A 25,583-nucleotide genomic window follows, 5' to 3' on the forward strand; every position below is an offset into this window, starting at 1 on the left:
CTTAATGTTGTACAGATGTGTGGAGAATTTCAGTATTAAACGCATTATTAGTAGGATTTAATAACACCCCTAGTGGTGAGTAGAAGTGTCACAATAATAAATATGTTAGTCACAATATGTTTCCATATGGAATGTATTATAGGTTTACAATATTCTTACTTATAGAGGATATTATATGTTACAGTATATTAACTCATTGAATGTATTAAATCATAGAAGTATAGTCACTGTAGGTATTAAAACACTAAGAATAGTTTTGAGGGTCAGATAGGGATTCTGAGTGAGGTGTCAGACATGCAGCAGCAAATGGAGGCGACCTCATCGATGGAGGATGGGGCCAGTGGGACGGTCAAATGCCAAGCTGATCAGCAGGACAGAGAGGAGGAGTCCAAGATGTTTTGCGAAGAGCCAAGATGTTTTGCTAAGGGATCGATAATGGGAGGGGACAGAATTCAAATGAAGCCAATCACTAATCGCCACGGAGGATCATTCACACGTTTTATGACAGTATCGGACACTTTCCGACTCTCAGGGGATACAAAAGACAATGTTTTAGGGAGTTTACCTCAGATCACTGCAGCTCTCATTTTCAGCTAACTGGCCGCGCCGGACTGTGAGGAGATGCGTGTATGTGGTCTCTGCTCTCGAGAACATTACTATTGATAGTTAATTCAGTTTGTAAGTGAACTTTGTGTAGTACATTAAATATTGTTTTTAATTTGAACCGGATCTAGCTCATTCTTCTGATGCGCGTGCGCAGTAAGAAGCTCGCAGCAGAAGAGTACCTGCGGCCTGCAGGCTCCTTCATCCTTTGTTCTTAAAAACCTAACAGATGCAATACTCTTACATTGAGAATGAAGACTTGTCTTGCCATCACATGCCTAAAATGTAAGATAACATGCACATTTTAAAAATAGCATCATAGTCATTTGGTGATTTTTGCCCTGGTGATTATCTACCAGTCAATTTGGAATTATTAGCAAGTGTCAATTCTGTCTTCTGCGTTTTGGTGGTGGGGCTCTACTTTTGTTTTCATTTGAGTAACAGACAGTGACAATTTGTCTGTCAAGAGTGCGTCTCTGGAAGGCTTGATGTAAGGCATAAAAATCCCAGGGGCCTTCCTGCAATCATGTCTAGCATTTTGATCTGCCCTTCTGGGTTTAAGTGTGGATAAACAAGACGACACGAGTCTACAGCCATGCCAGCGGCTCTGTGAGCCTGTACTTGGGCACAACAGTGCTTTTAGCTAAATGCTAATGTCTGCATGCTAATATGCTCACCTGCCAATGTTTGCTATGTTGGTCATCTTAGTTTAGTGGGTTAGCCTGCCAACATTTTCTCATTAGCAATAAGCACACAGTAAACAGCTGATGCTGATTTTGGCCTGATTTTGACTTTATGATTCATCGTCTGGGCATCATGAATGTCTGTGCAGAACTGAATGCACTTACTAGATGTCAAGGCATTTAAGTAAACAACAAAAATATAAAACTCATGTTGGAGCTATAGAGGAAAAAGCAATGGGATCATCAAAGAGTCAACCTCTGGGGATCACGGATGTCTTCTCAAATTGCATGGCATTCCATGTAATAGCTGTCGAGATATTTAGGTCTGGACCAAAGTGGTGGACTAACAGACAGGAGCTGCCATCCATAGAGCCACTAGTGTGGCTAAAAGTACTGTATAAAAACATAGAGGATTCGTTACATGGCACAAGTATTGTTCCTCTCTCTCTCTTCAAGCACATTTTACTGATATACTTTAAAGTTGTTTTTTTCCGTCAATCGGCGCGAATTCCCTTTACAGGCCACCTTTGACCAGTATAAACATAAAAACTCTTGCCTATAGTTCTGAATTAGACTTATAGTTCGTCATCCGAGTTGCCTTCATTGTCCATGTGTCGTGCACAGGCCAAATCTCTAGGCTCTAACTGCTGGTCCCTTATAATGAATCTGTGAGAGACAAATGGACAGGGCAAGATTAGGCAGTAAGAGAGATAGGGTTGACTAATTATAGCCTCCACTAACAAAAGAGAAAGCGATACAATAGGGTGGGGAGGGGTCAGGGGGGTGCAGTTAAATAGAGGGACACCAATTCGTTGGCCTCATCTCTGATCATCCGACCTCTGCTGTTGTCACGTCTTTCTGTCCGCTGCTTCTGACACAGGTAAGGTCCCGTCATGGTGTTGTGTCTGTAAAGCTCTTCAGGTTTAGTGTTATTTCTTTCTTTCGTGCATATACGTATGGTCCACGAACCGAATGGATGGCAGTTTAATATGAATTTGTCTGGTGTAACAATTTATTTGTAGCCTTCCAAGTTTTGAAAATATCCTGGATCTATTGTTTTTTGCAAGGGAAATATAGACTAACAGGAGGATGAGTGCACAGTATATGATGCCTATTCAGTAAACATGGATATTAGTAGCGCTCTGATATGAAGTGTTTGGATGTTAATTTGTCAATAGCAGGGGGCTTTTCATCCTTGGGGCTGTGGCTGTACCTAAACCATAAGGGCATCAGCCAGAACAGGATGATTAATTGAAATAATACAAGGTGGTTGGTTTAAATCTGTACCAAAGCATCTCTGTTCAAATCCAAGGCCGACGTGAACTTTCCACAGCACCGTGGGCTGTTTTTCTCATTGCCAACTTGGCTGCACCACAGAGGCTCATGAGCATCATAAGCATCCATCAGTTACTGGCGGTAAATCCCTGATCCAGGCTGGGCACCCTAGCACACAGTCACCCTCCACAGCTGTTTATCAGATGTCCCCTGATCTATTTGGGGAGACAGGCCACTCTAAATTCCTCTCCCCGAGATAATCCCGAAGAGAAAGATGGGGATGGGAGATGGGAGAGATGGGTATCAGTCTGGAATCTTCTCTAATCCGTTGGAGCTGCTTGTAACCCCATCATGCAAGGAGGTCTTAGGTGCCGTCATTCTCAACTGGACTCAACCAGTGAAATGGAAGAGGGACATTAAGAGAGAAAGGGTGAGAAGAGGTGAGACGGAGAAGGGCTGAGTGCTGTAAATCACTTGTTGATTTGATAAATGATGAGGCTCATGAGGAGGGGTAAGCCAATGTGAAAACAACACTATGAGCTGACAAGCCCACTTAAAAGGCAGTCTCACCTTACGCCTCGTTGTCATACCTTTCATGATATTTTACATTAGGTAGACAACAACATTTTCCAAGCAAAACTGTCCACTGTGGTGGATACAAGCATTAGAGATCTCATTAACCTTAATACTAGACTTAAGGTTGAGTCCGACAGCGGTTCCCAACCCTTGTGTCAGATGTACCGCCACCATTTATTTTAACCAATATATTTTTATTTTAATATTAATTATTTTCAAATTAGTTGAGCTACTTCCCAATCTTTCCACGTACCCGCAAGCATCTCCAGAATGCAGTACCCCTGGTTGGGGATCAGTGGCTCAGTCCAATGTGTGATTTGGGTGAACTGACCCTTTAAATCTCATCAGTCAAAGGGGCGTTCTTGCTCTCTCAAGAAATTCAGTCATGTGAAACTATGATGTTTCTACAACATGCACAAATTAGTTTTTATAAGATATGAAAAGTAGACGCCCCACTTCTATGAAGTATGACAATCAAGTGTCAAGAGAGCATTTAGAAGCAGGAGAGTAGAAGTCAGTAGGGTTTTTCTATGATTGGCCTGCTGACAGCTTACAATCATTGAAACAGACAGTCTGAGAGCGCGCTCATAGAGCAGAGTGGAAAGATGATCTGGCCCTCCAAAGGCTACGCGAACAAACAATGACAACTGTTCAGTGTGTGTGTGCGTGTTTCTAATTTCTTCCGTCTCTCCTCCAGTGAGATCTAATCAGCAGGATGCCTGAGCATGTGTGAGTGATCAGGCTTTGTGTTCTTATTTTAGATCATTTACTCATTCACACACAGTATTACTATTATTATATTTTTGAGCTTTGGTTTGCAATAATTTAGTTTTTTCCTTTACATTAAATCTTTTCTCTTTCTATTTTATAGGCAAGAGGTAAGACCATTTTTATCACTATTAAAGTATTTCTAAATGCTATAAATAATCATTTATTTAATATATACATACATACACATACATATATGCGTGTGTTAAATGTGTGTAATGTCATGAATTATGCTCTCCATCCAGAGGAAGCCAAAGATCTCAGCTTCAAGGAAGCTGATGCTCAAGGTAAGAGAGATCATGGACCGAATTATTCTGCCAAACTATAATGTAATACATGTGTTTGACCACAGGAGAGCAGCAGAGGTCATGTTTTTAAAAGCTGTACTGTATTTTATCTTCTGATACTTCTTCTAAACTCCATAAACATAATGTGCTGATGTGCTTTACCAGAGCAATGTAAAAGCATCCAGCATTACATTGCATTATATGTCCATTCATATTTGTTCAGAGTCTGATGGTGGCAAGAGCCAAGGAGGAATTGGAGCAGGAGGTTGTGGTTAAAGAGGAGGAGAAACAGAACTACCTGTCAGAGAGAGCTCCTCCGCTAAACACCAGCAGCCTGAGCCTTGCACAGCTACAGGTAACTTGTTCTCAAATTCCCAGAATTCTCCCATAAAAGAATACTCCACCAAACAGAGTTTTCTACTTCAGCAAATTCTCTGAAATCAAAGGAATTCAGGGCACTGCAGCTCCTTCATATACAGGATATACAGTATGACGCCCTGCAACTGACAGTTTTCCAGATGCACAAATTTGAGGTTGCTTTTGAAAACTTCTTTACAATACAAGTTTTTAACTTTTGTGTCTTATGTGTGTGTGTGTGTATACGTATAGGACCTCTGCAACGAGCTCCATTCCAAGATAGATGTGGTGGATGAGGAGCGATACGACATTGAAGCTAAAGTCACGCTCAACACACGTGAGGTATACACTTCCTCAGCCCATTTCCATGTCGGAAATGTAAAGATCATATAAGCAGATGCAGTGTCACAATGTCCCCATGAGAACATCTTCAAGTACTGATGGTAATTTCCATTCAACTATCCTTCCTTGATCCAGATTAAAGACCTGAACATTAAAGTGTTGGACCTCAGGGGGAAATTCAAGAGACCTAGTCTTCGTCGCGTTCGTGTGTCTGCTGACGCCATCCTTCGCTCACTGCTGGGCTCCAAGCACAAAGTCTCCATGGACCTCCGGGCCAACCTCAAGTCTGTCAAGAAAGAGGACACTGAGAAGGTGTGTGCAGAGGGAAATAAAAGACCAAATACACTCGGGCATGCCTGTACAAAGCACAAGCAAACCAGTGCAAGCAGGATGTGTACCTTCCTTAGGGCAAGCGAGCAAGGTAGCTACTGTGAAGTTTCAGATACACACATGACGTCAGCGCTTCAAGTGCCATAAAACACCTGAAAAGTGTGTTTGTGTGTGTGGAGGGTGTGTTTGAGATACCGAGCAGTAGGTCAGTGCAGGGCACGACCGCGCGCTCGTGTGAGAGGAAGTACGGTACACAAGACAATGAACCCATTGTAGAGAGAAGACTAGCTTTTGTGAGCGGTTCTGCTCACAAAAGTGTGTGTGTGTGTGTGTGCGTGCATGTACATGTTCAGATTAACCAATGCAAGTGTGTATCTGTGTGTGTGTGTCTGCATGGATATGTGAGTCTGTATTAGGTGCTGTAAACCAGTTATACTAGCATGGTTCCCAGTTGACAACATTGGGCCTCAAAGGCTTAGACACAACAATGATGATAATACCTCCTCTACTTCGCAGTCTCTTTAAAAAAAACAAAAACAGGAAAAGGACTGCTCTCATTCTTTTATACCATCTAACTCTCCACTGTATCCGTCTGCAGAAGAGGCCAGTCGAGGACAGCGACTGGAGGAAGAATGTGGAGGCCATGTCAGGGATGGAGGGAAGGAAGAAGATGTTCGATGCTGCAAAGGGTCCCGCCCAGTGAAAACCCAGAAGGTGATGGGCTGGTGTCATGTGAGCGGCATCACGTAGACTGCATCTACTGCAGCTTCTACGTGTCTCTTTAATGCGGTCACGTATGCTCCTGCCATGTCCCCACTCTCCTGAATGGTCTTCTCCACTTTCCTTAAGAACTGATCCGTTTGCGGTTGCTTGATATGGTGTTAAAAATGACTTTATCTGTGTGCCATCTTCTATTATTTGTATTGTTCTCATAACTGAACCCCAGAGATTTAGGCTTATATTTGTAGAGCAAAGTTTTTAAAAAAAGGCAGCTTGTATCTTCAGAAGGCAATTGTGGATAGTAATGTAATTTAATCAGCAGGCCAAATTATATTATAGCCAATAATAATAATGATAACAATATGTCCTGACCAAATTCAACTGCATCTTTGATATTATTGCTGGGTGATAAAACTGTAAGCATGGTGTGTGGTTTTGTAAACTGTAACAAAATGGCGTCATCAGCAGGATTTACAACAACAACAATTAAACACACCAAATGTATCTTCATTTCTTGGTGCTGTTCTCATTGTAAAACTGTGCTAAATGAACAATGGCTTTCTTTAAATAAATGCAAAGAAAACCAGGGTGATCAAAGTCTTCTCGTTACTGCCGTCTTCCCTTTTGCAGTACTGCAAGCGTGATATGTTAGAGACACATCAATACATATCATACATATCAATGTTCCACTCGGGATACATTGGAATCAATCATTCTTTTTGGTTCTAATTAGAAAATGTACATGCAAATCTAAGATGGCGAACGTGGTAAGCATTAAATGTGCTAGACATCAGCATTAGTGTCTTAGCATAGCATGCAACATGATCATTTAGCTCCAAGCACTGCTGTGACAAAGCACAGCCCAACAAGCAACTAGCATGGGCTGGGGACTCTGCAGACATTTTATATTGGCGGAATATAAAAAGGAACATAAGGACAAATATGAACTCATGACTCTAAGATATACTTTCACACAGAGGAACTTCTGTGAGAGAGAGAACATTTCTGCAGATAGGCGTACTGTATGCATTTGCCTGCTGTCCACACCGGCATCCTGTCCACAGCTCCGGCTGCTATCTGTTTTGCATTTGCATAAAGCACACACTGACAAGTGCTTCCGTATTGGTGCTTTAATCATTATTGGCTTAATCCTGCTGGACGCAAAGAACCTGCAGTATTCATGGGTCACTCAATGTTTTCATTCAAATGTTCACTGCAGCGACACAAAACATGTTTACAATGACAGCACTAATGCACGCTTTGCTTCTTTGGCCAGGGAGTGACGTGACAAGCCTTAAGCCAGACTTCTCCAAATCCTGCATGAGAGACAGCATTCACACAAAAGAACGGATCTGGATAAGCATTAAGGAGCTACATCTGTAGTTGTGATAGCAGCTCATCCTGTTTATTGTGGCCTCATGGCATGCACTCTGCACAGAATAAAAGAAACGGGTACAGGTTTGGTAATAAAGCCAGGTGAGGTGGAGGGTGTGTGAGTTGGCCTGAGCCCGAGCCTGGGTCAGAGTCCGACACACCGGGCTCCGAGGAAAGGACAGGTGTGGCCTCACAGAGCAAACAGTCTGAATCACACTGTAAAGAGACTCACTGCTCAATGCAACAAAGCATCTAAGCCCAGTTGGACACAAAACATAGTTACATACTTTTACTATTGGAACATCCAAATCAATCGCCATTTCTTTTTTTTAAAACCTGTTTTCACTCATTTTTGTTGCTAGTATTTTGTATCTTTATCTCTATTTAAAGTGTATTTTGTTGTTAATATCCTGTGTGTTTGATTGTTTGCAAACTTTTTTCTAAAGTGCTATAGAAAATACTATACAACCTTTTTCTGCTTACATTAGTGATTATTTAGTAATTGCTGAATAACTATTGATTTACATATAACTTCCCATGTTCCCATTACGTAAATTTGACTTTTCATGATTACTGCGTATTGTGTTAGCTTTAACTGTATCGCAGCAGTCTCTCTCTCCCTCTCTCTATCTCTCTCTCTCTCACACACACACACACCTTTGTGGTCATGTGACACCTCGGTGAGCTGCATCGGGGTAAAGGTGGACTGCTTTGTGCCGCACTGACTGTAATTTGACTGCCACAAAGTCAGTCGACTCTTTTCTGTCTGTGAGCGAAGCTCTGCTGGGAACTTCTATATTTCTGCGTGCAATATGTCCATCAGTCGGAAGAACTGGTCGGCTTTGTCCAGGTAAGACTACATCTGGAGCTGTTTTAAAGAGAATATGAAGCCTGTGTTTCAGAGTAGCTGCTGCTTTATGACAGTAGACGTTATAAAGGCTAACTTTAGTCACTGAACTAGAATACATGTAGCTCACTCTTGCAGTCAAGTAGAACAAAAGCCAGTTTTACATTATAATGTCTAATATGCAAATCCACAGTAGCATAATGAAACAGCTATATCATATTATTACAGGTACTTTTATCTTTGCTGTTATGTTTGAAGACTATGCTATAAAGTCACAGTTGTCTTTTTGTCAGGTTAAAGTCTAGAGATAACTGGTCTTACCCTTGAATTAACGTGTTCCTCCACAGGAAACATCAGCCCACTGTAACTGGCTACATACGTCCCCGTATAATACTAGACTGACTGTTTGGTATATTTGAAGTTGTTCAGACAAGCAACCAACTGTGACTCTACCTATAAACAGTTGATGAACAAGTAAAGCAGGTTCTGTGTAACCGTTATAACAGCGATCTCTCTCTTCCAACAACCAAAATGAACATTTAATAGGATTCATTTCTGTAGTTTTCATGAAAACCATTTTGTGTTTCTCTGCCTCCATTTAATTTTCTGTTTTACGTCCACGTTCTCTAAATATTATGTACATACATATGTACATGTACGCGTTATGACTCTGTCCTCAGCCTAGCGCGCCAGTGGACAGTGGAGGATGAGGAGGAGGTGGAAAGAGAGAAGAGGAGGAGGGTGAAGAGCTCGAGCAATCCCGCAGAAGATGATGACTTCAGCCAAACAACCGGAGACACGCCTACCAGTGACAGCACCTTTGGGACAGACTCCACAAGTGCTATGTCCCAGGGCCTCAGCAGGTTATTCTCACGATTTAATACAGAGCTTTATTCATTCGAACGTGTCAAAGCTTGATTTATAGACCGTCTGAACAGGATTCTGTTGCTTTAGCTCTGCTTGTTTACACATCGCTACTATCTCTCTCTTCTTCTATCTTTCCATTTCACTCTCTCCATCTCTCTCGCTTGTTAGAGGACCATAGAGATGCTGCCTTGTCAGCAGATAGATTTCAGAGGCAGGGAGAGAGGATTCTTACCCTTTTGCCCCATGGGAGTGTGTCATCTGTATACTTTTCAAACATGTGAATCCTGACACCATGTGTAGAAAGTATGAAAAGCTATCAAAAACACCACCAGCTGAGCTCCTGGAGCAGAAGCAGTCTTCAAAGAGAGAGAGGAACTGTAGAGCCTTTCATTAGAGAAACCTGATCACACACACAAGAGACGATCCGTCGTATCTATCGGTCATTCACGAGTGTGCATATACCGTTTCTTTTCAGTGTGGAGCAGGTGCAGCTAGACTTTGTGGACATGCTGCGTGTCCGAGATGAAAAGAGGAGGATGAGGCATGTGGAGACGCTGAGACAACAGAAGGAAGTAGGGGAGGATGAAGCGGAGGCCTGCAAAGGAGAAGCCAGGGTGGAGCTCCTGGGGGACATGGATGAGCATCAGGGTAGTGTGTTGCCCTCTGTGAAATCCACATCCAGACCACAACCACCCCCAAGGCCAGCCTCCTACAGCCCCACCACCAGCAGCACCAGCAATACCAGCACTTACGTCACAAACAGACAAGTAAGACCGGAGTTGCCTTTCAGCAGAGTGAAATAAATGTTTTGTTATCATGATTAACATGTTATAACTCAACTCAGAGACTAAAGCCATGCAAGCTGTTCGGTAAGGCTGCACTGAGGCACAACATGCTTTGAGCTAAATGCTAACACGCTCACAATGAAAATGCAAACATACTGATGTTAAGCTGGTGTAATGATTGCCATATATAGGTTAGCATGCTAGCATTAGCTAACTATTATAAAACAAGTACAGCTGAGGCTGATGGGAGTTTTGCAGATATTTGGTCATAAACCAACGCTTTAAACAAACTGAGATTTTGACGTGATGGATCACCAAAGGGATTAGGACACATTGTGAACCAACTGTTGTGCTAATCTAGGCAGTAGGTGTTGAAATATTTCAGGGGATAAGGGAAAACTTTGGCCTGCTGGTGATGCTAAAGGAAAAGTCACAGAATCACCAACGTCATTATGATTCATCCTCTGGGGACCATGAATGTCTGCGAAAACTGTGATAGCAATCCATCAATAGTTGTTGAGATGATTCAGTCTGGACCAAAGTGGTAGACTAACCGACCCACGTTACCATCACTACAATTGAATACACTGCCTTTACTGACAGACAAATCGTTTGACGAGACAGGTAGACAAACACTCTATTAATGCTTCTCAGTCACAACACAGTGCTGCCAATAGTGCCACCCTGCAGTGTGGTAAACACAGTTAACTCTTACCCCACGCAGAGGGAGAGCCATGTTAATCATTTTCTACATTCTACAAAAACAACAACTTCTTTTCCGCTCAGGGTATACTGATGTTGCAAGTCCTGTTAAGATGGAAAGAGCCAGTGTGCATTATTAACAATATTTGTGGACAAACCCAGGCAAAGAGAGTGCAAGAGGCTCACACACATACATACACATGCATGCCATACATATTTGCTAACAACTTTGGTACATTTTCTTTCAATATGAAGGCATCAGAATATAAAAAAGGATGATAGAACTAAAATACTGTTTGGATCATCACCCGTCTTATTACTGGACTGGACTTGCACTCTTTTCCGTGAATCAAATGACCATGCAAAATCATCTATAAAACTTTGATAAGGCGTGCTTAAGGTCATAATATGAACTTTATCTTTTATTACACTGACAGGCAGCTCTAATTCAGGCGTCTATAATTCAGTGTATCTGCAAATTAGGCCATAACCCTACAGTGTTATGTAATGTGAGGCGTGTCTCAGGTGACTCTGTTCAAAAGCTTTTATGCTGTGCGCTCACGTCTCTCCTGTTTCTTTCTTTGTTAGCACGAAAACGAAGAGTCGACAAGCAAAGACCCTGATCCCAAGCCATCGTCCAACCCGGCTCGCAAGTTTGTCAGGTCAATCAGCACAACTTAATGTCTATTCTTCTTTTCGTATATGATTCATCAGGAAGAATCAAATGCAGATCAAACATTTCTTTAAGATAAGATAAAGGTTATCTATTCAACACAGGGAAGTTAAAGTGCAGCGGGGAAAAACAACAGTGTAGTAGAGCAGTGAAATAGCAACCAAAAGCCAAATATGTGTGTGTACACACACACACACACACACACACACACACACACACACACACACACACACACACACACACACACACACACACACACACACACACACACACACACACACACACACACACCTTTATACATGTTTCTGTCTAACCAAGATCTGCTGGCAGGATAGCTGGAGAGAATATTCTCTAAGAAGCTTGGATAACAAGACATTGAGGCAGCATTGGTACCTCTGGTTTTCTGTTTGGATACAGACAGCTTCCCCATGGCATCATTTTATTGGTTTGATGTATTATGAGCATTATGAGTGAACACAGAATGTAGAAAACAATATTTCAAAAGGTGACAAAGGTGAAAAGGTTGCAGTAAAGACTCTAATACTCTGCAGCTTTACTGTCATCTGGATCAGTTGTTGCTTCCTCATTCACATCTTCAACTGACCTTTCATCTCACTCGTTTTGATGTTGCAGTTCTATCTCCATCTCATTCGACAAAAGCCCCTCGGCCAGCGGGTGCGCAAGTCCCATGAGCCCTCGCTCCCCTACGGCCGCCTTATCACCTCGAGAACACTGGCCGTCGCCTAGCCAGAGCCCCTCTCCTCGTGGCCCTCAAAGCCCTGTTCAGAATGGACACACACAGGAGGTAGGTCAGACGATATCATTTAAAACATAACTATCTGTGCTTTAGGCTTTGCTTGTCTCATGGAGTTTGGCTGCACAGTGCGGGCACCACTGCTCATCAATTAAATAAAGCAACAGCACCCTCTGGTGATTAAAAGAGTAAATGTCGCAGTCTTAGCGCCTACAGCAACTACTGTATCATTGGCTCCATAGTTTTACCTGCAGCTTGCACAAAGTAAACAGTTTTGAAGAACAGAGGAAATGCTCGCTGGAGCTCATCCTCATCTGAAGATGAAGAGTTCAATCTGATCATAAGTAGAAGTAAATTATATTTTACTTTAACTCAGACCGGGATGAACGGCTCTTCCTCCAACGACAACTTTGAACAGACGGCCAAACCTGCGTTGGTCAGACAGAGCTCAAGGACTATATCTTTCAGGGTAACCACATCTAACCTACACACACACACACACACATGCACGCACACCTTCTCCCTTCTAAATGCCAACATTAACTTTTGCCTATTTGACTGTTAAAACACCATGTAATCTTGCATCAGCTGTTAGACTATCAGTTGAGGGTCATTTGCTTGTGCCACTCAAGCTTCGGGCTTATGCTAATAGCTGAAGCAATATTTACCAGCTTTTACTGCTGACTAGTTGCTTTGTTAACTCATCACAAGAGACGGGATGACTGTGTTGGTCATCAGCTGCTGATATTTGGACGACTGTCTGCTAACATTCACATATGCTCGGTTTAACACAGATGATGAGGAAGAAAGAAGAGGAGATTGCACCGCTGCAGAGGAGGTAAGAAAACACTCTTGTCTTTATTTTGAGGCTCTTTATTTCCGTCTATCTCGGGTTGATTGACGACTGCTTTATTCTCTTGTAGTGCGAGTGTGAGGATGGCCTCCAAGACGTTTGAATCGAACACAGTAAGAGTCTTGGCTTTATAGTTTCTAATTTCTGAGTGAGATTTACAGTCATCGCTCTGCACCGTGCACAGGAAGGTGTTCTTTCATTATTAGTTGAGTACAGAGATCGCAGATGTTTACTTCGATAATGTATGTGTTAAAGTATAGATGATTAACAGTGTGTGTAATGTTAATTATCCAGGACCAAAATGAAGATGAAGACAAAACATCATCTTTCCAGAGAAAGTGAGTTTGTTCAGCCAAATTATTTTTTTTGTACCTCTTTCTAAAGTTTTTATTATTGTTATTCTAGTCAAAGTAAGGGTACCCAGATCGAACCAGGCTTATGTGCATTCTGTTTTGTCCAGCTCCAAGCAGAGGATTTCATCCAGGTCCATCAAGGAGAAGATGGAGAGACTGGCTCAGGCTGCACAGGTCAGACTCTCTGCAACAAAACAGAAGTCAACTCAAGTAACAATCATTTTCATACTTTATATCGACACTGATGTTTTTTCCCCCTCAACTCTTCTCTGCTTCCTATACGTGCGTAGAAGTCAGAAATAATGCGATCTCCAGACGTGGCCCAAAGGACTCTGTTCCTGCTGGATGAGGTGTCCAGGAAGAGAGGCCTCTTTGAGAAGGAGCAGCAGGCAGCGAGCCCCACCAGCCCGGGAGTTTCCAGACAGGTACATTTACACTCGTCGGCTCTGCGTGTGGCATCAATGCAGGCGTTGATATCATTAGCACGGACGGGTTATAATTATTTCACATCTCTGTTGAAAATTCACAGGAATTTAGGAGCTTCACATCAGGAATGTCAGACCGGATCAACCGCTGGCTCGACAAGACCAACGATACTGGGTCTACCCACAGTCCAACTGTAAGGCTATTTGCATTGTCACGTGTCTGTCAAAACTGCGTCATGTAAGGAGGTATGCAAGTAGCATGTGGCAGCTAGAGGGCAGTAGCACTCTATCAGCTGTACTGTGTGTGACTCAAGTGTTCTGAGCAGGAACACTTCTTCTTCCTGCTTATCAGTAAGCCCTGACCTAACCAATTCAGATAACAGTCCTTATTGTTCTTTCTCCTCTAGTTCCAGCAATTATGATTATTTATGATCAAATTCATTGCAAACATCAGTATGTTTAGTCTTTTTGTTGTTCTCCTTCAGTCAGAGAGTTTGACTTGTGGTGAATAGAGGCTCAGTTTAACCGGATAACTGGCTGTTCACTGTTGATCGTCTTGTAGAAATGAGTCTGAAATTCTTACATTTTCTATATGCAGGACTTGAGACAAGTGGACATCACCGGTAAGAGGAGCCTGTTTGAGAGCAGAGAGGAGGGCAGCTTCCCAGAAGCCAGCCCTGGAAAAATCTACAAGTGAAAGATGTCCATTTACAATTCTCAACAGGTAAGATGAGCTCACTGTCCCCACACTGCACCGTAACATAACTTTATATTTAAATATGAACTGAAAATGTGCTTCTTCTGCAATACTTTCCTTTTCTGTGCCCTTATTTGTAGGATTTAGTAGACGGTGAGAGAACTGGACGATTAACGGATGCCATGACTGACTGATTCTTTTTTCATGCTTTTTCTTCACTGCCAAAGCACACTGGAGGAACAGATATGCCAATTAGAGAAAAAAAAGTGAGTTTTAAAAAGGTCTTAAATGGAGATGACTGCTTTTAAAGTTAGGATGCTTCAATCATACACTCCTGCATTGCTTCTCCTGCAAGTACAAATATGTCTTATTTCAAACATCAAAACGGTTTAATGTGTGAGGAAGAGTAAAAAGAAAAGTAGACGTTGATATATTTGTTTTAAAGCTCTTTTTCTATTTGCCTTAACTTTATGTAATTTTTCAAGCACTTTAAGCAGGTGAAGGTCTTGAGGCTAATAATGCCTTATTCTTAGTAGTGAGAATTCTGGAGCTGTGATTTCATGTTTTTGTTTAATCTGACAAAATATAGTTTTTGTTCTGAGTCACTGTGGTCAAGAGCCTGCCTGTCTAAGAAATAAAAGCTTTTATTACCACAAATGTCTGTCGTAAATGTCTTTCAATTGCTCACTTACACGACACGGAAACACTTTCTAGGCTTGAAGGCAGACATGCTCCGTCACATCACTTATCGCGGCAGAGGGAGGATGCAGATAAGAGTTGGATGCCTGTGTTTCGTCAGCGGCGGGTTGAGATACAAGGGCGAGAAAATGTGTGTGTGGCACTGAAGCACCGTCTGTGAGCAACTGTGGCTTTATCTGGATCCTTTGGGCACTGCACACCACACTCGTACACACAGAGGCCTTTTTTGGGAATGGTGATAATGGAGAGTACATGCTATCTAAAAAGTTATTAATAACACAACAAAGGGTCCTAAAGTCTCTTTCCCACTATTCAGTCCGTCCCTTTACCCTCTGAGACCCACCTCACTGTCCTTTTAGTAAAAGAAGTCACCTTCCCTCTGCTGCACACTGAGTCTCTCCCTACGCTTGCTTTCCTCATCACTCGAACTCCGGTAAGTTTTACTGATGATGATGTTACCCATGTGTGCAACCACAATGCAGTATTCATGCTATAAAATGTTATAATGAAGCTGTAAATAATTTCAAGGGTAACATGATTACGAGGTGAATTTATGGACTCGTGTTTTAAGGTTCAGATTCCCTGCTGCGCGCCTGAACGCTCCTTGCCATGTCTGACAATGAGGAAGTGGTGGAGGAGTGTGAGGAGTAGGTTAAAGCTTTTTTTTATGGATCACACAAAAGCTCTTATACATGTTTCAATACTTTTGCTTGAATAGACTGTACACGTGTCTTATGTAACCGTACAAATGATCTGTTACACAACTGGACTGTAAATTGAGAAACAGGTAGTTTATTGTATTGCATTGTAATGACAGCTGTAATTAATGTGATGAAAGATTGCTCAATATCTTTCTACCAGCATTATAATGTAGGTATGTGTTTGACTTTCACAGGGAGGTGGAAGGTAAGAACTCCCATCATAACTCACCACATACTATATATGTTCACTATCACTACCGCACTGAAAGATGTGATCTATGGTTGAAACTGAAGCCATTCAGCTTTGACAGACGTTTCTTTGTAATCCAGTGAGTTTAGTATAGTGACCCGACACCACTAATCTGCACATACACAGTATTACAAAGGACTGTAAAGACATTCATATGGATTTTATACATGCGAATGTCAAATTGATCGATGAATCAAATGTAAATGTTCAGCCTGTTTGCTAAGCTTACTGCTTCCATAACTGTAGGTCAGGCTTTTCTCTAATGTTTGAGGTTCATCATAATGCAGCACAAAGTGTGTTTGTACTAAAACACGGGCTTGTTAAACCAAAGATTGATTTTTTTTTTTGTTGGCAAATCCACAAAATGTAAATCAGTTTAAGCATTACAGAAGTATTTGGATGTACATAACATGCATTGCTTCGTCATTGTGATAAATACATTTGTGAATTCCCTCTCTTGTGTGTTGTCCTGGCTGCGTGATTCAGAAGAGGAGACTACTGAAGGTATGGGATTAAATGTATGAATGAAGCTGTGGGTCATGGTTTGTGGTCATGTTTCATCAGGACTTACTCGAGCAACAGGGGGAGTGATGAACATTGGCAGTCAGCCTGCCTGTGGTTAAAATAACATTGCTGTGACCAGTAGCAAAGAAAGTATTAAGAACCTTAAGTAAAAGTAGTAATACCCCATTACAAGTGAAAGTTATGCAATACTGTAAAAGTATGTACGTATAGTCAGGAAAATGCACCGAGTAGTAAGTAAAAGTATTTTATTATATATTATATCCTTAGATTATTATTACTTGGTTGAGCAATGTTTTTTAAACTATGTTTTAAAGGACAACAATTATTTCTTATTATGGATTAATCTGCTGATACTTTTCTAAATTTAAAGAATTGTTTTTAAAAATGGTGAGAAATGTCGTCACAAGTACCGAGATCCCAAAGTGACACTTTTAAAATGCTTGTTTTGGGCAACCTATAGTCCCGACTTCAAAATGATCGACAATAAATTAAAATTAATAAATTGAAGAAAAATAAGCAGTGAATCCTCACATTTTGAAAGCTGGAACCATGAAGTGGTATTATTGAAATAGTTTCCAATTAATATTCTGTAACTTGACTTTAATTTAATTAAATAAGCAGCTCTAGTTATATAGTGGTATTTAGCTTATAGCAAAGCATCATATTTCAAAATCACTTCAAATGTTTTTCATGCCAAAATGTTATTTGTAAAGTAACGAGTAACAAAATTAAAAAATCATTAGAGCAGAATGTACAATGTTAAAGGAGAAAGTGACATGAAAACAAAATACTGAAGTAAAATAGGAAGAACAAGAACACCAAAGTTGTACTTAAGTACAGTACTTGAGTAAATGCACTAAGTTACATTCCAGCACCGGCTGTGACTGACATTCATTAATGATTACATCAGAATCGTTCATTCTTTGAAAGACGTTTTTCTTTCTCTCTGTTTGAATGTTGCTGGCTGACTGGCTTTACTAAACAGCTCTGGGATTTTGCTCAGCAGGGGAGCCGGCGGTAGAGGAGGAGGAGGAGGAGGAGGTGGAAGAGCAGGAGGAGGAGGCGGCAGAGGAAGGTATTGTGCATTTTTAAGATACTCCATAAAGTCGGTAAATGTCGCTTGTTTTTGAGGACATGGTACCAGGGTTATTTTCTGTAACAACTTGACCTTTCAATCAGAAAACATACTACATGTAATTTGACGGAGCTCACTATGCACCTGCACAGTGTCTTACCTTAAACATTATGCCACAAAATTAAATTTGAAATAATAAATAAAAATACTCTAGGTGACTATTCTGGGTTCTAATATCTCAAAATACAAGATTTATCAAGAAATATGAGCTGAAAATATCCATTTAACATTTGGCAAGCAATGGGAGAAGGGTAGTATACAGTATGCAAAATGACTTATTCATCAATAAATAAATGCTGAATTAACTAAATAAATGAATAGACATATGGATTTCTATGTTACTTAATTTATTTGTTTCTGTATATTATTGAGGCAGGTGGTACTAAATTGACTCTAAAGCAGGATTGGTCAGCTGGACAAACTGTGGCAGCAGTACTGAACCAGATCCTGTGACCAATTCTGCATTAGCGTGAGGCAACACCTGCTTCATTAACATACAGACACGGAAGTACAGACATCAAGAAAAGTCTTGACGTAGAAATAGAAAAATAAATAGACATAAGAGTAGAGATAAGAAATGCATGAAAAACATGTATTTATTTATAAATATATTGATTCTGTTTTTGTTTCATCCTTTATTTATACGTGTATTATTTATTTATAAATTGCATATTTGTGTATTTATTTCGGCATTTATGTACGTATGTATTTATTTATTCATGATAAATAATTGTCCCGATTTGTCTGTTTGTCCAACTTTTCCGGATTAGCAGTGTAAGCTGTCAAAAGCCCAAAGAAAACATTGTCTGAGTCCACAAAGTCCGTCTCTTTTTGCCGTCAGTAAGGGAGATGTTTCTGCCAGTGTGACCTGATGAGCTCATTTATTTGGGACTTTGCTCTCTGTTCTCTTAAGTTACCAAACTGAACTGCTCGTTAACTTGTTTGTGCAATTTTGTGTTCAAATGTGGGCCTTATCACATGATTTCATAAATCTCATGTCAGAGTTTAAGAATAAATTGTGTCATCACATCTATCTCACTAAAATAAAACACACATGCACGGCACACACACACACATCACTTCAACAGCTCTGGAGTGCTGTCTGCTCTAAATACCAGAGGTGGGTAGCTCATTCTGAAACGATCCCTTGTTATCTTGCAAGGCTTTCTACTCTGGAACACCGGGTCAATCCAATAACCAAACTAATGTGGACACATCTCCAAAGAATGCAAACAAGCTCCTGCATTAGCAGGAATGAGGGAGACGAGAGAAAGGGTCATTTAATTAAGGTTTAGCAGCGGTTGTCTCATTTAATTCCTTTCACCGTGGCTTCATGAAAATGCCACTGACAAGGGAGAGTGATGGCTCAATAAGGCAATGAGTCAATATCACACCCTGGGAGTGTCAAGAGGTCTCACTGATATGCAACTATTTGCTGTTCAACTGTCTCCTCTGACAGAGGCCGTGCAGGAAATGGACGAAGATGCTGCAGAAGAGGAGGCTGACGAAGAACGAGGTGAGGGGTTGAGGGGGAAAACATTGCTGTACAGACATGTCGGCAGTGTTGTCACCGTCTCTGTGGTTACCCAGCAAGACAAGATCTATTGTTGGGTATGTTTTGACAACACAGCAATTATGGACAATATATTACATCTGTCACTATCAAGTCAGAGACAGACATGAAAAGTATCTCCTAGCTGTGGTGTGGTATGTGTCAGTCTGCAGCAACTTGAAAAAGTCTTCATGTTTTCCTCCTCTGTCTTTCTCACTCTTAGTCACACCACACATAGCCACTGGGAAAAAAAAGTAATCCCCGGGCCTCCCATCCCTTAGGCTTTTGCTTAGTAGTCCGAATTTGATATTTTCTATTTAGCCGTTTAGGCGTTTCTCTCATGCGAAATGTTGGTCAATTCCAAGTCATCTATGCTTTCAAATCAACAAACGCCCTGTGAGGCACGTGTAAGCCACCTGTAAGCCGTCACCTGATGTGTTACACACTGAGCGGTTTGTATTAGCCATGCTAGGGCTGGTATTGTCAGTCCACCACTTAAGTCCAGGCTGAAATATCTCAACAATCATCGGTTGGATTGTCATGTAATTCTTTGCCGTCATTCATGGTGTCCAGATGGTGAATCCTACTGACTTTGCTGATACCCTGACTTTTTATTTAGAGCATCCATCAGCTCAAAGTTTTTTATTTGTCCAGTATTTTGGTTTATGCAAATCCTAAAAAAAACGATCACATTTTTGGGTGTCATTCTGAGGTCACAGACGCCATACCTTCTTTGGTGAGTGAGCTATTATCTAGACAACCTCTCTGACAGAATGTTAATTATTTGACACATACAACACTTCACTTCGGACACACCCACTGACACAGATAAGCAAACAGTATTTGACTTTCTCAGCGCTCTATTTTGGTGTCTCTCTTCTTTTCATGTACTCTGACACATAATTGTGTCTGTCAGCGCTCCTAAAATACAACCGTTTAGTGTCCCCCACTCGCAAAACTTGCACAACCCTCTCAAGTATCTTACTTTGGTTGCAGATGGAGAAGAGGAAGCGGAGGACGGAGAAGGTAACACGGTTAATTAAAATTACATCACAATCAATGTTGGCACGCCTTACTCACTGCAGAGCTGTTTTTCTTGGAAGTACTCAACATTAACCTGAGTCATAACAGAGTTTGCCTCAGATTAACTAATCCCCCCCCCCCCCCCCTCCAGTGGTTTCAATCACATACACAGGCTCCATTGTCATAACTTGCTGCCGTTTTCTGGTAGGATTATGATGTGTTTTAATGTGATCTTAATGAGCATGTGTGATCTGGACTAGCTCATTGTCTTTCAAATATAATCTTCTATTTGTTTTTCTAAACAGAGGAGGAGGCCAAACCGAAATTCAAGTGAGTAACACTCACTGATGCACGCATACACACACACGCACATACACAGAGAAGTTTATTCTTCTACAGCACTGTTATAGAAACCAAATATTTATTGTTGGACTACTTCCTATAATGCGCAACGCCATTGAATTAAATCTGGACATTTTGAGAAATCATATTTGTATGGTCATCTATCACACTGCCAGCAGCCGGTTAGCTTAGCTTAGCACAAAGCCTGGAAACAGGGGGAAACAGCTAGCCTGGCTTTGTCCACAGCTGATCCAACGATAACAAGGTCCTTCAAGCACCTCTAAACCTCACTTAAAATAATGTTTGTTTAAACCGTACAAAGACACTGCCTGTGGACAAAAACAATGATCATAAATGATTGTTTTTACACATTGGCTTTTGTATGGATTAAACAAACGAGATACAACACGTGTCACAGCCAAATGACTAAAGGCTATTAAGGTACTTTACAATTGAATATCAAATAGAGGTAAGACAAAGAATAACAGCTAGGAGTGATAAAATACATCTATAATATTTTTTTGTGATGTTTTACTATAAATATTTATGACAGTAATACGGCTCAGAGGGTCCCATCGATCCTGACCATAGTAGAGTTCAAAAATAACTTAAATCTTTGATAATAAAACTTTTGGTGGATAATTGTCACAATACACTTAGTAAAAGTAAACTAAGTAGGTACAGCACATTCAAAATTAATTATTCTGTTTTTAACCCCACCCTTGCTAAATCACATGTCCTTGGTCTAACCCTACATATTAGTGTAGGATCAATATGCTACTATGAGTTGTTAGAAATGCCATTAAATATAGTGAAGAGTGCTGAATATGAATAATTTACGACTTGAAATATAAGATGTAAGACTTGCAAATGTTGCTGTCTACGTTGTCATGGTTAATTCAAGTTCATTATGTAACACCGTGGAATAAAATTAAATATGAACTATTCAAAACCAAAGAGTACAACACAAAATATTGATTGAAAGAAGCTGCTTCTAAGCATTCGCAACATGCAAAGACATGCATGAATACATAGAGGGACATTTGTTTGGCATGTTGAACATGCTGATTGCATTTTGTGCTCATTTGACATCCACAGTGACTTTTGGTATTTTTCTCTTTTTTCCTTACTTTATCTTAAGACTCTATTGTTCATTAACTGCCCTGTGTTTTTTTTCCTCTTTCTTTTTTAAATCCCCAGGCCATTTATCATGCCCAACCTCATCCCTCCTAAGATCCCAGATGGAGAGAAGGTGGATTTTGATGTGAGTGACAGACTTACAGTACATACCATCTACAGGTTTCTGCCTAATGATGTAAAGCCAGTGACACATAGACCAATACCATAAAGTACAAGATGCACTAAACCCCTGTTTCTGTAGGATATACATCGTAAAAGGATGGAGAAAGACCTGATGGAGCTTCAGACTTTGATCGTGGTTCACTTTGAGAGCAGAAAGAAGGAAGAAGATGATATCGTTAATCTCAAGGACAGGATTGTGAGAGTCTCACACTACGACTAAATCAAACGGGATAATTCACAACATTAAACGTCTGATTTAAGATTTGCTAAGATGATGATCTGTTGCGCAGGAAAAGCGGCGTTCTGAGCGAGCAGAGCAGCAAAGAATCCGAAGTGAGAGAGATAAAGAGCGACAGAAGCGTCTTGAGGTATAGTCACGTTTAAGCTGCTGTAATGTAATGCATACTTCCTGCTTCAACTGAATGAGCCACCTCCTAACATGTCACTCCTGGTCCTCTCTCTCTCTGGATTCATGTTTTTTTTAGGATGAGCGAGCTCGCAAGGAGGAGGAGGAGGCCAAGAGGAGAGCAGATGAGGATGCTAAGAAGAAGAAAACCCTCACCAGCCTCCACTTTGGAGGTTACATGCAGAAGTTGGTGAGCAGGTGGAGGGTTCATAGTGGGAGGTTAAAACAGTTCAAATGTGAAGGACGAAGACCAGAGTTATGTTTCATTTCACCTTTCCACAGACAGAAAAACGGAGTGGTAAGAGGCAAACTGAGAGAGAGAAGAAAAAGAAAATCCTGAGTGATAGACGCAAACCTCTGGACATTGAGAACTTGAGCCAGGACAAACTCAAGTAGGTGGAGACATGTTGTGTCATTTTACTACAAGAAAGATGAAGTAGGGACATTATGTCTGTATCTGTGTTTCACAGTGACAAAGCTAAAGAGCTGTGGGAGTGGATGCAGGAGCTGGAGGCAGAGAAGTTTGAACTGCAGTACCAGCTCACCGGACAGAAATATGAGGTGTTTGCTACAGTACACAACAACTATTGTTGAAATAAGGCACAGGATATAATGGACCTCGTTCAAGTAACATTTGCATGTTTTCTTTGTTCCAGATTAATGTGCTGAGGAACCGAGTCAGCGACCATCAGAAAACGTAAGAACGTCTTCTCTATATCAAATATTTTCTCTCTCTGATGCCACGCACGCTTTTTATGCATGATGCTTCAAGCTCATGGGCGTCTGCCCACAGACTAAGTTCAACAACAAAACCTGAAGAGCCTCGCTTAAAGGCTGCAGACATGTTGCCTTGTGAGAGCAGGGAAAGCACAGGTGGAATTGATAACATTAATGATGGCTGCATTCCATTTCGGTGAGCCAGTTCCAAGGCTCTGGTATTGTGCATGTTCCCTCACTGGTGTGGTTTACAGGCGCACTTAATAGAATGAAACCATTGTTAAGGTTATTATTTGCTTTTCCTGCTTTGAGAAGTCAAAATGTCAAATGTCAAACATCCTCCTGAGGTAGTATTTACCATAACGAATAAACTAAACTTTATGTGTAAAATGTAAAAGTGCACCTTTAAAGTTGGAGTTCTGACCGGAGTAGTTTGTACTTTTGACTAAATCCAAAAGTGTTCATAGGTGTTACAAACGTCGACACTCGATGGCGGAGTGAATAACCAGCCATACTATTGTTTAAATATGCAAAGATATGTTATTGAGAGTTTTAAGAGACCTTGCATGCTCAGTTCACAAAATGTGTAAATACGTCTCGGAATTCATGTTCTAAGAACACAGATGGTTCCCTAAGGTCAGGCTGCATATGACTGGAAAAATATGAATAAAGGATCAAGAATAATATAACTACTTCAGACATAGACATGTAGTAGAGTCACAGACACAACAGTTAAGTTGTCAAATGTATAACTTGACCCACTGGTAACAGCATGTAACCCCACCCCTTCCCCTCCCTGTCACAGCCCAGCTCTCATTTTGCTTCACAGGCCCCCTGCGGCTCTGTTACTCACTCAAACTGGGAGAGCTGGCTGCATGGCTGGGTGTGGTAGCGCCTATCTCAGTGGAACCTGATTTTAAGTTAGAGTAAAGGTAAAAAAAAAGGTCAAAAAATGCAACCTTTCCACATCTCAGTTAAAGTTGGACTGGTGTGGCCATTAAAAAAAAAAAAAAAAAAAAAAAAAGAGAGTAGCGCCTGTCACAGACACACTGAAGGAGCACCTGTATGTCTCCCAGTCTGCTGATTGCCTTGCTATCCTTGGAATGGATGGTAGAGGATTCTGCACCCTCACAACAGTAAAAGTGCATTCTCAATGTTTTGTGTGGACAGACATGTTGTCTTTTACCTCATGTGTCCCTTTCTTGTTTTCAACAGATCTAAAAGGGCCAAAAGAGGCCTGAGGAAATAACTGCAGACGTGCAGAGTGAGCAGTGTAACCATTAGCCCCATCCTGCAGCCACCGCCTCAAACCAAGCCCCTGGCTTCCTGCCACACCCGGGCAGTTTTGCAGTTACATCTCACTCTGCTGTATTCCTTTTATTACCAATCATTAAATTAGATCATCTGTGTTTAAGGGTGTAAATAAAACAGTCTTAGTTCAATCAATGATTCTTTGCTCTTTCAGAATTTTCAGTGCGTTTACTGGCACTCGAAACTCCACAAAGAGTAAAAAAATACATGAATGCAGAAAGCCTAGAGCAAATACTGGAAGAGACATCTTCCTAGTCAGAGGCAGGCTCTGACATGACTGAGACTGTCATGATGCTCCGCAGGTTAACACCCAGACATCCACCCAACAGACACATTCACATTAACTTGGAAGACAATGAATCATTTCAACTTAACTGGAATCTAGGTGGGAAAATCCTTTAAAAAAAACTTCAACTTCTTTCAACCTCTCTTCGGATTCAATAAAAAACTCCTCCCAAAGTGAAGGTTCATGTCAACATTCTTGGTTTTGATCAGACACAAAGTTGCCAAACCAAATACTAATCAAGCCATTGGTGTGGACCTGATGTGGCACCAGATCCACAAGCATACCATTCAGAGAAAGTCTGATTTATGAATTTGTGGCCAGATTTTTAGAAATTAACTAAATTAATTAAATTGCTGTGGTCTAAGGGTGGAGCGGCTGTGTCTTATTATGCTCTATATCATTTTCCACCACTCAGGAGAGGGACAAGTTGCAAATCTACTATATCCTAAAATAATTCAAATATACATTTCATAATATTTCTGGTTCAAATTGATTTATATCAATGAAACAAAACACAAATATTAGCTACCTCTGTAAAAATACGAGGCACTCAGGATTTCTGTGTTCTTTCCAATCCCGCAGCAGACCATGGAGTCAAGTGAGTCAGCAAACTGCACCTGCTGCTTTCTTTCACTCCTTTTCTTAAAAGACGAAAGTTTAATGGAACAGACACAATAGTTGTAAGTGATTCATCAGCGTTAATGTTGGACAGTTATGTGGAAGGAGAAGTGCTATTCACATTTATTCACTCAGTCGTTTGAGGGATAAAAGTATGAGAAAATAAACAATAACGTATTAATTTTGTCACTGGTTCAGTCAACCTTCCACCAGTGAAAAGCAATGGTAGAATAAAGCTGCCGGGGCAAAGCTATCCAAATCTAGATCATGTATTGTAGAACACAAAAAAACAGAAATGAACAACGGATGTGCTTTTTGTGAAACCAGTGCACATTCATGATCAACTTGTGGGATTTAAATCTCACCAAACCTGCTTCAGTCAGACCCTCACACCCAGTTTTGTAAATGGAGCTGAAAGGCTTTTTTCGTTGAGCCTTCTCAGTTG

General features: G+C 40.9%; 3 protein-coding genes across 4 annotated transcripts; all 3 read left to right on the plus strand.

Moving 5' to 3' along the window:
- Window positions 1-3,627: 3,627 nt before the first annotated feature.
- On the plus strand, window positions 3,628-5,924 carry tnni1a (troponin I type 1a (skeletal, slow)). 2 transcript variants are annotated; one of them, XM_076091242.1, is made up of 5 exons: window positions 3,628-3,636; window positions 4,416-4,547; window positions 4,802-4,891; window positions 5,027-5,203; window positions 5,820-5,924. In XM_076091242.1, exons 2-5 carry the CDS (start codon window positions 4,422-4,424, stop codon window positions 5,922-5,924), a joined length of 498 nt encoding a protein of 165 aa, XP_075947357.1. In that variant the 5' UTR covers window positions 3,628-3,636; window positions 4,416-4,421. The 2 variants fall into 2 exon arrangements, with proteins under 2 accessions (XP_075947357.1, XP_075947348.1); XM_076091233.1 differs by lacking the exon at window positions 3,628-3,636 and adding an exon at window positions 4,136-4,192.
- A 2,203-nt stretch (window positions 5,925-8,127) lies between these two features.
- Window positions 8,128-14,887, plus strand: lad1 (ladinin). Its single transcript, XM_076091254.1, has 14 exons — window positions 8,128-8,165; window positions 8,843-9,025; window positions 9,505-9,796; window positions 11,105-11,178; window positions 11,823-11,994; window positions 12,320-12,412; window positions 12,738-12,781; window positions 12,867-12,909; window positions 13,091-13,134; window positions 13,257-13,323; window positions 13,440-13,574; window positions 13,679-13,768; window positions 14,173-14,298; window positions 14,412-14,887. The coding sequence occupies exons 1-13, from the start codon at window positions 8,128-8,130 to the stop codon at window positions 14,269-14,271; spliced, it is 1,374 nt and encodes a 457-aa protein (XP_075947369.1). The 3' UTR covers window positions 14,272-14,298; window positions 14,412-14,887.
- A 692-nt stretch (window positions 14,888-15,579) lies between these two features.
- Window positions 15,580-24,678, plus strand: tnnt2a (troponin T type 2a (cardiac)). Its single transcript, XM_076091266.1, has 15 exons — window positions 15,580-15,617; window positions 15,866-15,876; window positions 17,453-17,521; window positions 18,082-18,089; window positions 19,043-19,097; window positions 20,136-20,159; window positions 20,462-20,486; window positions 21,699-21,762; window positions 21,880-21,996; window positions 22,091-22,168; window positions 22,286-22,396; window positions 22,489-22,598; window positions 22,677-22,767; window positions 22,863-22,903; window positions 24,139-24,678. The coding sequence occupies exons 1-15, from the start codon at window positions 15,580-15,582 to the stop codon at window positions 24,170-24,172; spliced, it is 876 nt and encodes a 291-aa protein (XP_075947381.1). The 3' UTR covers window positions 24,173-24,678.
- The last annotated feature ends 905 nt before the right edge of the window (window positions 24,679-25,583 follow it).

Source organism: Anarhichas minor, unplaced genomic scaffold (genome assembly GCF_050575085.1).
Source record: "Anarhichas minor isolate MPS153535 unplaced genomic scaffold, ASM5057508v1 ptg000003l, whole genome shotgun sequence".
Classification (NCBI taxonomy): domain Eukaryota; kingdom Metazoa; phylum Chordata; class Actinopteri; order Perciformes; family Anarhichadidae; genus Anarhichas; species Anarhichas minor.

Coding starts and splice junctions, on each gene's coding strand:
- tnni1a (XM_076091233.1), top strand. CDS start 4,136: ATGCTCTCCATCCAGAGGAAGCCAAAGATCTCAGCTTCAAGGAAGCTG. Junction 4,193..4,415: donor CAAGGAAGCTGATGCTCAAG/GTAAGAGAGATC, acceptor ATATTTGTTCAG/AGTCTGATGGTGGCAAGAGC. Junction 5,204..5,819: donor AGAAAGAGGACACTGAGAAG/GTGTGTGCAGAG, acceptor ATCCGTCTGCAG/AAGAGGCCAGTCGAGGACAG.
- lad1 (XM_076091254.1), top strand. CDS start 8,128: ATGTCCATCAGTCGGAAGAACTGGTCGGCTTTGTCCAG. Junction 9,026..9,504: donor ATGTCCCAGGGCCTCAGCAG/GTTATTCTCACG, acceptor GTTTCTTTTCAG/TGTGGAGCAGGTGCAGCTAG. Junction 13,135..13,256: donor ACATCATCTTTCCAGAGAAA/GTGAGTTTGTTC, acceptor TGTTTTGTCCAG/CTCCAAGCAGAGGATTTCAT.
- tnnt2a (XM_076091266.1), top strand. CDS start 15,580: ATGTCTGACAATGAGGAAGTGGTGGAGGAGTGTGAGGA. Junction 19,098..20,135: donor GGAGGCTGACGAAGAACGAG/GTGAGGGGTTGA, acceptor TTGCAGATGGAG/AAGAGGAAGCGGAGGACGGA. Junction 22,768..22,862: donor TCACCGGACAGAAATATGAG/GTGTTTGCTACA, acceptor TCTTTGTTCCAG/ATTAATGTGCTGAGGAACCG.